This window comes from Parambassis ranga, chromosome 8 (genome assembly GCF_900634625.1).
Source record: "Parambassis ranga chromosome 8, fParRan2.1, whole genome shotgun sequence".
In the NCBI taxonomy this organism is placed as follows: domain Eukaryota; kingdom Metazoa; phylum Chordata; class Actinopteri; family Ambassidae; genus Parambassis; species Parambassis ranga.
In genome coordinates, this window is record NC_041029.1 from 33,371 (window position 1) to 45,540 (window position 12,170).

Below are 12,170 nucleotides of genomic sequence, written 5' to 3' on the forward strand. Positions count from 1 at the left end.
GGGTATTTTGACTACATGTGGTTGTTGTTGTTATATTCCCTGTGTGCACTGTTTAGGTTACAGGTTAATTGTGTCAGCAATTGAAAAGCAGGATTCAGGTTTTCATTCTCCTTCATATCAGATGCCTCTGCTGGCAGCAGAGGTGCCCGTGCCAGGTGACGACGAGGAAGATTTGTTGTGAGCTCTTATAAGAGCTCAAAAGAGGGAATTGTTGGGTGAAAGAATTTATTCTGCATGGTGTTAACATGCAGTGTGTTCAGATATATAAGTATTCATGTTTATATGTGTTTAGCGCTTAATAATGTGATTTTCATAAGTGTTTATGTGTTAGGAAATTTTATAGAAAATCAAAGTAATTCGAGGATACTGAATGTATTAATAAGTAATTTCATAGTGTGTCATATAACTTTGTTTTCTGCAGTTCAGGCTGTGGCAGATGAGATCAGTTGTTCTTCTGCTCTCTGGAGAGAGCTCCGGTTGGTACGAGATGGTCATAAATTCAGACTAAGGACAGCAGCACCTTTGACCTGATAAAAGCCAGATTCTAAAGGAATGTGTTTTTCTCCTGAGTACCCAGTTTTATGGTCACCCCCAGATCGGACTCACAACCTATGAGATTTAAGGAATTGGAGTTTTACCTTATTTGGCAGTAAACACTAATGGTCTAGTTGCTGTATGAACCAGGGTCTGCAGGGGGGCGGTAGATGCCCCTGTGGGCCAGCAGGCAGGAACGCCCATGGGGTATATCAATGTGTGAATTCCATGTCCAGTGGTTGTTGTTGCATTGTTCGTTGTTGCTGTGTGGTTGTTTGTTCTTGTTGGTTGTCCTGTTCTTGTGTTGTTCTTGTTTGGTTCTTTGTGTGCAACAACCCAGAGCTCTGCGACTCAGAATTTGCCTCATTGTTTAATAAATTATAATTTTGAGACCAGAATTTATCCGCTCCTTCCTTACAAACTAATTCAGGGGGTGATCAGAAGGAAACAAGGGGATTTTCACCCCGACATATAGTAATATATATTATTCTTTCTCCACTGGCCCTACATGATGGCCCTGCCTCTGACTCACTCTCAGTACCAACCTCAAATATGGAGTAGAGAGATGGAGATAGATTGTGCTTTACTTTTCAATCAACAATCAAGTGAGCTTTAAAATATTTATATATCATCAATGAAATAACATTAGCATATGTTGATTGAACACAGTTCTCATCATCTGAGTTTCAAATAGTTGTTGGACCATGAATCTCTCTGCTTAATGCAGATAATACAGAAACACTAAAAATACTAACTTACAAAAAAATGCATGTCTTATTTGCTTATAAAACTGCTGAATTCACAACAAACCTTGGTTATTCTCTTATGAATCAAGTGGAACAGAGGCGGGGGGGTCCAAACGGGCCATTTTAAAATGTGGGGGGGCGTCCCCCTCTGATGTAATGGTAGCTACGCCTATGGTTGCTCTGTATTTGTACATGTGCAATGACAATAAAGTTGAATCTAATCTAAAAACTGCTGCTCACTGAGAATATTTCCTCTTTTTCAGACTGGTTGTGTGTAGACATTTAATTAGACCAACAACTTCTGAGACTCAGAGCAACTATTGTGCCACATTTAAGGTCACTGGGATCCCTTTTGTTCTCATTTTCTGATGGTCACTTTCAACTTTACCATGTCAAAATGCTGCCTTGTGTTAACGAGCATTTGAACAGCTGGACCTAATAAAGCTGCCTGTGAGTGTACTATAATGATGAAAATTGATATATCACACAGAACAACAGAACTGGTTTATTGCATGTATTTATTATTCTGGTAACTCTAAATAGTTACCATGCTTTTTAGTGAACAGAAACCAGTCCAGGGTACCGAATGTGATCACTGGGCTGTTTGCTGATGTTTTGTATATTTACAGTGTGGAACAGTGACAACTTCGCAAAATAAATTAAAAAAACTCCCCACAAATATAATAAAATATAAAGCTCATAGCTGTCTTTTATATGTATACATCATTAGCATAGTAATGAAGGCACTCTGCTGATTATTATACACATTTCATTCATTTTAAATAGAAAAAGTTCACTTTTTTGGGCTTTCACAGTTAATGCAAATATTTCAAAGGGAATTAAAAAAAACATACATATACCTAAAAAGAATAATTTAACAGACTGGAGACTAGTGCACCACATATATTATTAGTGATATATTATAAATCTAAAAAAGCACCATTTTAAAAAGCTTACACAACAAATACGAACAGCACTGTAGAATCAATGTCTATGATGACAATTGATGCTGTTGTTTAATGTGGCACATTCCTCACTATGGGCTCCAATCAGGAACAGACTATGAAAAAAAAAAACATGGTGGCCTTGAATCTTAACATCTACCCTGGCTGACTTTGTTCCATTTTGTGTGCTATCCAAACAATGAATGTACAGTGGGGTTTTTTTCAGTCAACATGTAACTATGCTGCAAGCTTCAGGAAGTGTTTCATCTGGTTTAATACAAACATTATAATAGTATTAAATGGGATTGTTTAAAAGCGTACCTACCATATGTTCTTCCCTCTTTGGTGTAATGTGATGGATCACATAATTTGTGCTAAATAACCAGGCACAATGTAAGGTATCATTTTGCAGTGATTAGGATTAAGAATGTGAACATGTAGCATTTATGTGTTGACTCCACACCTGACATCATTCATTAGCCTTTCATTGGCACTGATTATTTTACAAAATAATTAATAAGTTAATAGTTTATAACTTTTTCTCAACCTTAAATTTGATCCTGGTGATTGCCATCTAAATTAATTATCCAAACAGGCTTTTATTAACTTGTCATGTTGTTTTGAAACAAAAATCTACCAATTTATAAGTTAATAAATATGTTGTAGTTTTTGGATTGGAACAACGATTGTATAAATTTGCTTGCATATGCACCTCATGATACCCAATCATATCTGTGTATTCTGTGCATTTACTGTTATGTTAGGAATATCTCAAGACTACTGTAACATCAAGGGGATGGATGAGCATACATAAACATAAGCCATCCAAAACAATAAAAACTGATCAATAATAAGTTGACAATATGTCAACTTGATATTAATTTTTTAATAATGCAGTTAATATTGTTAATTTCTTTTTAAAAAGTTTTTGTTACAAATCTACAATTTTAATACTTTAAAAAAACCTTGTTTCTGCAGTCTGCATTTTTATTACACTAACCACCATAATAGTAGTTGGGATACAATGCAATGATACAGTATTTACTCATTGTTTTTGCTCTCTTTGTTCCAGTAGGAACTGGTTAACTTGGGACAGAAGTCCACAGGATCTGTTGTTTACAACCTTCCCAATTATTGTCCATGCAAAATGTCATGCAGTGCATTGGAATTTGAGAGATGCTGCAACCATTTAAATAAAGTTCATGCAAATTAGAGTGTCTGGTGTGACTTGTCTTATGAAAAAACAGCCAGAATTATCAAATATATATATATACTATATTTTGCTTATTTTTGTGATATATGGAAGATTCTAAATGAGCTGCCATGTTCATGGTTTGAAATCCAGGATCAGACAGCCCATTGTTCAATCAAATGCAGCCAGGGTGAGTCCGAACTGCTGATTGGGTCCATCAATTGTGAAATGATAGGAAGCAAAAAAAAAAAAACATGATTTGGCTTCAGGCAGCGGTCACAATAATTGTGTAATAAAGTCCAGAGAGACACTCAAAACAAAAGTCACCAACATCAGCCCCATAAAAGAGGATTTTGATCATTAGGGTCATCAATTGAAAACTATTTTAAATACTTAAATAGATATAAAATTCTGTTATCTATTAACACAAACTGTACATATCTGGTAGCAATACATATAAAAAAAATTACAAGTGCAGTTGCCTTAGAAAGGGGACTCTCTGATACGTCATTATCAAAAATATGTATTAGTAGCACTTTTGTTGTTCGTGTATCTAGTAAACTTTACACTGCTACATCACACCCCGGAAAAGTAAATGAGGTCTTTTTGCTTCCAGTCCAACATCAGCTTTCAAAGTCACTGATCACTGCTATACTCTTCACCCCTACATCCATTCACCTCTGCAGTTTCCTCTCCATCATGTCCCCTTCACCGTTCATCACATGCCGGCTTCTTGACTCTTCGAAGATGCACTTTAATCAACTTTTTCCACTTTCCCGATAATCTTCTCCTCAAAGATTGGCAAGATAGCGTCATCTTCATGTACCTCTTCAAACACCACACCACAGTCAAACTCATCGCTTACCTTCTTAAAATAATACCTAAAAAAAAAAAAAACAATAGGCCACAAATATCTAATATCAATTTTTAAATCAGTAAAATAATGCTACAACCCCACCACATTCCCATCACAGGATTCAGTTAGGTTGAGGTCTGGACTTTGACTAGTCCATTCCAAAACCTTGTTTTTTCTTTTTTTCAGTCATCCTGATGTAGATTAGCTGCTGTGCTTTGGATCATTGTTCTGTTGTATGACCCAGTTTCCACCAAGCTTTAACTGCCAGACAGATGCCCTTACAATAATTACAATTAACTGCAACTTTTCCAAAGAAAAATAATGGACAAAACAAACTAGTGTCATTATTATCTTAATTTCCCAAAATCCTAGAATAATTATTTGTTATAAGATTAGATTTTTTATAGAAAAAATTAAATCAGCACTATGGCTTTAGCAGTGATGGATGGATTTTGTAGAATATATATCAACAGCAATAGATAATGAGCAATATGCTATTGGGTTATAGATTTAAGCAAAGCTTTTGAAACAACTGATCACTGATACTGTTCCAGAAATGTGAATATTATGGAATAAGAGGAGTAGCAAAAAGTTGGTTAGAGAGTTACTTGAATACTAAATTTCAGTATGTGGAAATTAATGGTACAGTATCGCAACAGAGAAGGATATCTTGTGTACCTCAAGGATCAGTACGGGGGCCTAAGCTGTTTATATATACCGTATGTATATGTGACTTGAAACAATTGCTACTTCAAACCCGATCACGCACCCTGCTGTATTAGACCAATTTGAGCCTGTTGGTCTGCCTCTGTTAAAGAACATTGTTGGTCATATGAAGCCCTCTGGTTCCCCTAAGGATCTCCTTCCACCCCGTCTCTTTAAAGAGGTTTTTCCAACAGTAGCTCCAGATGTGCTCAATATTATAAACAGCAGTCTGATAAATGGTACGGTCCCTGATGGTTTTAAGCATGCCGTGGTGCAGCCTTTAATCAAGAAGCCTGGTCTGGACATTTCTGTCCTCTCAAATTTTAGGCCGATTTCAAAACTCCCTTTTATCTCAAAGATTTTAGAAAAAGTTGTTTTTAGTCAGTTGAATGGGTTTTTAGATGAACAAAAAATCTTTGAGGTGTTCCAGTCAGGTTTTAAAACTCAGCACAGCACAGAAACTGCACTACTGAAGGTTTTTAATGATGTTCTTTTAGCCACAGACTCTGGCCACTGTGTCATCCTGGTCCTGCTCGACCTCACTGCGGCCTTCGACACAGTGGACCATGACATCCTCCTGTCTCGATTGAAAGACTGTGTGGGAATCCAGGGCAGTGCGTTACAGTGGTTTAGGTCATACCTGACAGGGAGAAGTTTTAATGTCCGTGTGGGGTCTGCTGAGTCCTCTGCTGCCCCTCTCACCTGTGGAGTGGCCCAAGGCTCTTTTCTGGCCCCACTCCTCTTCTCCCTATACCTCCTTCCTCTCGGGTCCATTCTCCGTAAACATGGTGTCTCTTTCCATTTTTATGCGGACGATTCTCAAATCTACATGCCCTTAAAACAAAACCAAACTCATTCTGTTCAAAAACTCTTAGACTGTGTTGAGGAAATTAAATCCTGGCTGTCAGCAAATCTGCTTCATTTTAACGACACTAAGACAGAGGTCATACTGTTTGGGCCCAGTGATGCCTCTGCTGCTGATATAGATTTGGGTGTCCTGACACAATATCAAAAGTCCACAGTGACAAATCTGGGTGTAAAATTGGATTCCAACCTGAAACTTGATGCTCAGGTCAGTGCAGCTGTCAAAGCGAGCTTTTTTCAATTGAGGCAACTGGCCAAAGCCAAACCGTTCCTTTCTCGGCATCACTTTGAGATTTTAATTCATGCTTTTATTACGAATCGGTTAGATTACTGCAACGCACTTTATTATGGGCTCAGCCAGGCTTCACTTGCACGACTGCAGCTTGTACAGAATGCTCCTGCACGGCTTTTAACTGGGGCTAAGAAACGTGAGCACATTACTCCGATTTTAAAGTCATTGCACTGGCTCCCGATTCCTTTTCGCATTGATTTTAAAATTCTCTTATTTGTTTTTAAATCCCTTCATGGTCTCGCCCCTCAGTACATGTCAGACATGCTCCAGCCCCACTGCCCTGCTCGCTCTCTAAGGTCAGCTGACCAGTCTCTCCTGGTCGTCCCAAAAACACAGAGAAAACGCAGGGGGGACCGTTCCTTCTCTGTCGCAGGTCCGAAACTGTGGAACAAACTGCCTTTGCACCTTAGACAGACGGATTCTTTTATGGTTTTTAAGTCATCACTTAAAACATATCTTTTTACTCTGGCTTTTAACTCTGTTTGAGTTGTTGACTTTTACTTGTTTTATTGTTCTTACCCCTGACTGGTGCTTTTATTGTATGGTTGTATATTCCTATGTTTTATCAAACTTATATTTATTTTATTTCATTTTATTCTATTTTATTAGTCAATTATTCTATGCCTGGTAGGCTGTGTACAGCACTTTGGCTGACCCTGTTGTCTTTTAAAAGGTGCTCTATAAATAAAGATGGATTGGATTGGATGGATAAGTTCAAAAAGAATTAAGCTGTTTAAAAAAGTAATTTGTTCTAAATTAATTATTCTTAAATAAAAAGAAAACACAATGGTTTTTGGTGCATGTCAAGCAAAACAAGAAATAAAGTTGTACTTAAGTGGATCCAAGATAGAAACGGTTTATGAAAACACGTTTTTAGGAGTTACAATAGACCAAACAGTTTGTTGGAAGCCACATATCAAAAGTAAGTTATCTAAAGCTATAGGCATCATTTTTAGGATAGGCAAAAATAATAGGTGCTTAAGCCTATTCCTTTTTTTGTTTTTGAGGTGAATTGTTTAAGTGTATTGTACTTTGTTGTATAAGACCAAAAAATAAAATTCTTCATTCATTCATTCATTCATTCATTCAAAAAATAGAAGAGGGGGTACTGACTTTTGAACATCAAGTACCGGTATATATAATTTTAATCAGAGCTGCAGGCAATGGGGTTTCTCTATGACAATCAAAGCCCTGTACACCTCAGAAATGACTAAAATAACACCACATTATGTTATAGACAATCTGCAGTGAAAATCTCACCTGTAATTTCCTTTTTTTGTCAGCAGTTCTTTGAACTGGCCTAGTGTGACGATCCTCCCTTTAATAGACGTCCTGTAAGGTATCACCTCCTCACAGAAGTAGTACGCCACTGTAATGTTTTCACACAGCGGCTTTTTAGTAGCTTTATGTCTGCAAATGTAAATGACAGAAAGACATTTAGGAATTCATTTGGACTAAAGCAGGAATGACAGTGAGGTCTGTAATTTATACTTTCTTAGTACTCTACAAGGTGGAATCTGCGATACCAGCAATACAAGCAAACACAAACCCTGCATGACAAATAAACACAAACAACGGCGACTGCTTGTAGACTGTGTTACTAATGTCAGGTCTGATCATGAATGCTGATGATGAGGCAATACTTTATCTTGACTTAGTCAATATGTCCAATTACAGGGAGTATGTGAAAAGCATACTCTTGTAAAAGCATGGCCTCTTGTTTTCAAGTTGGTATGCCCACTCTGATTTAGAACACACCAGTCCACATATAGTGGTATCTTTTAATACTTACACATGTAAGCACTGGGAATCTATATTTATATCTTACACAAGTGGCAAACTTAAATTAAAGCTGCAAGCAGCATTGCGTGCCCTCGCACACTTTGCGATCTTTGGGGCCATCGCAGTCTCCTGTCCTATGCTCTCCTTTCCTCTCATTTCCAGAGACCTACAACAAAAACATGTTTACAAGGGAAATTTCCTGCTGCCAGTAGGTGGCGCTATGGCCGTATCATCATATTAGCATATATATCTGTTCAGACTCGGGTCCATAGCAGTTCTGTAAGATTTTGTCCACATTGCATGAAGTATGTTAGTGGTACTGCAGAAAATACAGTGTTTCTTTGTAATGGCGAATGGTCAAATTTGAGGTCACGCCCCTGCCACACCGTAATACTTTTGAAAGAGTTTTTGAATGCGTCTGTTCCCTATGGTGTCCTGAGTGCACACAGTGAATTGCAGCTCAATTGGATGAAGTATGTGAGGCGTGAAAAGTTTTGTAGGAGGGTCAGAAATTGGCAAAATTCAAAATGGCAGACTTCCTGTTGAGTTTGGAGGGGGGTTCAAGAGACTTTTTTGTGAGTCTTGGGGTGATACATAGGTGTGCCACTTTTCACGAACCTGTGTCAAACTGGCCAGAGGGGCTATGCGGTAGGGGGCAATATAGAGCCATTTTCCCATGTGCAACAAACAAATGTAAAAAATTTTCGGGCCAATAAATTTTTCAACCAAGTTTGGTGAGTTTTGGGGCATGTTAAAGCCCCTAAAAATGCAATCTTGGGGGGGGGGGGTGCTCTAAAGCACAGCAGTGTTCTTCTAAGGGACCAGGTCACAGCTGCGACTATAGCTCTCTCTCTCTCTCTCTCTCTCTCTCTCTTCTCCGTGCTGTCCCATCATGTTCATAAACTTTATCAAACCTCTCCAAAAGTAAAATATATTATACTACTGAAGTAAAACTGAAGATTCAACCACACAAGGCATTAAATTAAATATGTTTTGATCCTTATTTTTTATATAAGTGGATTGCATTTTTTGTTTATTGACGGTATTAAAAATTATACCGTCGCTACCTGTGTGCCCTGCCGGTATACCTTAATACCGCCCAACCCTACCATTAGCATTAGACTGGTTGTACATACATTACATCTTTATGTGCGCCTAAATATGATACTAAACATCAACATTTTTTGCAAATCCCCAAAGAGAACCAGAGGAAACAAATAAAACAGAAATACTAGATTTGGTCCAATAATACCAAAAAACAATCACTTGTTTTAAATGAGAAGCATTTGTTTAAAGAAGAGAAAAGTATGCATTCCAACTTAAGAATCTTCTCCTATCTGTGAAACAGTGAAGTGGCATTGGTATTATGATGTGGGGTGGTTTTGCTCTATCTGAGCCAGGACAGCTTGCCACTCAGATATCTAATATTGCATAATTTTCCTTAATAAAGAAAAATGATCACATGTCTTTGTATTTTGCTTGTCTTCTCCATTTTAGATCTTCAAATTATCCAGCTCTCATAAAATATCCATAAATCTGCTAAGAAATATAATTTATAGCTTAAATAATTTATAATTTGCCCAAGAGGAATCATGGGTGGTTTCTTTGGGGCTGCCAAAGTGTACACAAATAAAAGCTAAAAAAGACTACACAACATAGGAACACAGAAATGCACACACCACGTGCTCAACCCCTTGTCCTTGTAGGCTGAACATGAAGATTCACCCAGTGGTTTCTGCCTTTCATCTGTCTCTTACACAGTCCTCCATCTGCTAAGCACCAACCTGAGGCTGTCAAACATCAAACAGAAGTATTTTTCTCACAAAACATAAAAAACACCCTCATCTTAACACTCCAGCCAGTTTGCCTCTGCAGGGGCAGACACCATACTGCTTTCACTGTGATCTTTTTTTGTAAGAAGTAACAAGAAAGAGGTGTCTGATGTCTGTCTTAAGACACAATGAAAACAAGGTTTCCAGCTGTCTGATAAAATCAATAGTTCAACCACTGCTCTAAGTCAATACAATAAATATTTTGTTTTGCAAGTAACCATAATAATTGTATGGCCACTATCCTTTAAGAGACCATAGGTTTCAAAAACTACCCAAAAACAAACAGGAAGATACAATGATGGGACACTACATGAGGGATGACCTACGGTGAATTTACTGATAGGACACAGTGGACATACTCAGGCTTGGAGAGTTCGCTGTCTGAAACAGCAGGCACCACGCTGAGTGGAGGGAACAGTGCAGGCCTGGCTACGGTGCGACCCCTCTGGATCACCTCCATCACATACCTGAAGGACCGAACAATGCAAGCAGTAAGACACTGACTGGCCCAAAGAAGAGGCTAGAATGGCTAAAAAATAAACAGACATGGCTTGTTTTTCACAAATTCTGTGAAAAACTGCAGATAACTGTGACATGTCTCTGTTCTTACCTTTGCTTGGGCTGCAAAGTTCCAGGCTTTATGTTCTCCTCCTCGAGCCGCCTGCAAACCTCCTCCAGCTGGATTAGAGGGCTAGGAGCCGGGTTGGGAGGCATGGTGGGATCCTGGATAAAAGGGTGAGATGGCTGCACGTTGTTCTGCAGCTGGGTGCTGATGGATGGCTGCAATGAGCCTGATCGGTTTGCGATGCTGAGGCTGGATCCCTCATGTGGTGTTGTCCTTTTGGATTCAGTGATACTCCTGAGAAGTAAGAGGATCATCAATTATGGTAAGAAACACCAACAATACAAACATGCACAGAGGGAACAGGAAATGTGTGTGAAGCTGTCTTATAAACAGTGTTCACTAACCCATATGGGCTCCTCTTGTATTGAACCATTTCTTTCTGTCCTTCCATCAGCCACAACAGAATCGTCTGGTTTTTCTCTATCTCCTCTGTAGGTCCGAGCATGCAATATGGCCGTAGATCCTCTCCTTTCTTGTATGCTCTTTTGCACTGTGTGCCACTTTTGTTACTATAAAATGAAAGAAACCAGGCTGTAAATATAAAAAAAAATCATGTAAGCTGTGTGGATAACAACAAAAGTTCTGTAACAATACCCTAAATGCTCCATGGCGTTGGCTCCCAAGCCATCCGCATAGCTGCGGAATTTTAATCCACAATGACTTGTCTCCATGCTCCAAGGAAAGCTGCTATGTATGCGCATGACTGCTTCTGCCTCCACCAGTTCTTTGGGCTTCCCGATGCCTGTGTGGGGGTGCATGTGTTTGTGGTGGTGCTGGTGGCTGGTCTCCCCTTTGAAACCATGTCTGGATGGATGTTTAATTAGTCCAATCGTTTTCAAACCGTCTGGTGAGCGTGACTTAGGAGAATGGCGGCCAGTTCCTGGAGACTGGCAGCCAGGAGTCTTCATAACCCGCTGCACGTGGTCATCCAAGATGCTCTCGGGGTTTTCCTCATGAGCGTCTCTGAAGAACAGGGCACTGTAGGTGATGTCAGCATAGCGGGAGTTGTAATTCTGTGAGTAAACACCAGGTGGTAGGGGGTGGCTGGATGATGATGATGTGGCTGTGGACATGACTTCATCACCTTCTTCTTCCTGTAATACAAAAACACAACACACAAACCTCATTTAAACGGTAAACGGTAAAGGCCCTGCATTTATATAACACTTTATCTACCCAAACCCACTGGGGGCAACTCTGGGTTAAGTGTCTTGCTTAAGAACACATCAGCATACAGCCAGGGCTGATTTACCCACCAACCTCAGAGATGTTCCACCACCTGAGCTAGGGCTCACTGGTCACTGCAATTGAAAGTCCTGCCCCTCCATAGAAAAAACACAACACTAACTACATAAGAAGAGCACGCAAACATGTCTTTTGTGCAATGGATATAATGCACATAAATTTACTTGCATTTTACAACCTCTTCACACCACTGTCAAGTCGAAGACAATCAGTAAAATATATAACACAACTATTCATTTTGAATTTAACTTTTTTGAGGTTGCAGTTGTTTTTTCAACCTGCAGATGGCAGTATTTTACATCTTATTATTATGTGTCTTCTCACTCAAACTGCAGAGGTGTGGAGACAAACCCTAACCACAAAACTAAGTATTACAAAAAGAGTTACAATCAGTGGTTGATTGGGTTGAAGATCATTAATTAGTGTAAATGTTGATAAAAACAAATAATAAACAAATAAAAAAAACAGGTGCAAGAAACATTTTTGCAGATGGTGACATGCTGAAGAAGCATTAGAAGTGGGTCTTGCAGATGTACATAAAGTCACCAGCTAC

At 38.9% G+C, this 12,170-nt stretch overlaps 1 protein-coding gene across 3 annotated transcripts in view; it reads right to left on the reverse strand.

The window, feature by feature from the left end:
• Positions 1-1,797: 1,797 nt before the first annotated feature.
• Positions 1,798-12,170, reverse strand: part of axin1 (axin 1) — a 37,420-nt gene continuing 27,047 nt past the window's right edge. Inside the window, exons 6-11 of one of the 3 annotated variants that reach the window (XM_028411737.1) lie at positions 10,967-11,466; positions 10,717-10,881; positions 10,358-10,606; positions 10,107-10,214; positions 7,394-7,543; positions 1,798-4,297 (exon numbers count right to left, since the gene is read on the reverse strand). In XM_028411737.1, the coding sequence (XP_028267538.1) occupies positions 4,171-4,297; positions 7,394-7,543; positions 10,107-10,214; positions 10,358-10,606; positions 10,717-10,881; positions 10,967-11,466 (1,299 nt within the window). In that variant the 3' untranslated portion in view covers positions 1,798-4,170. Of the gene's footprint in view, positions 4,298-4,649; positions 5,812-7,393; positions 7,544-9,594; positions 9,706-10,106; positions 10,215-10,357; positions 10,607-10,716; positions 10,882-10,966; positions 11,467-12,170 lie in introns of those variants that run through there. The other 2 variants (XM_028411736.1, XR_003671083.1) reach the window with 2 other exon arrangements.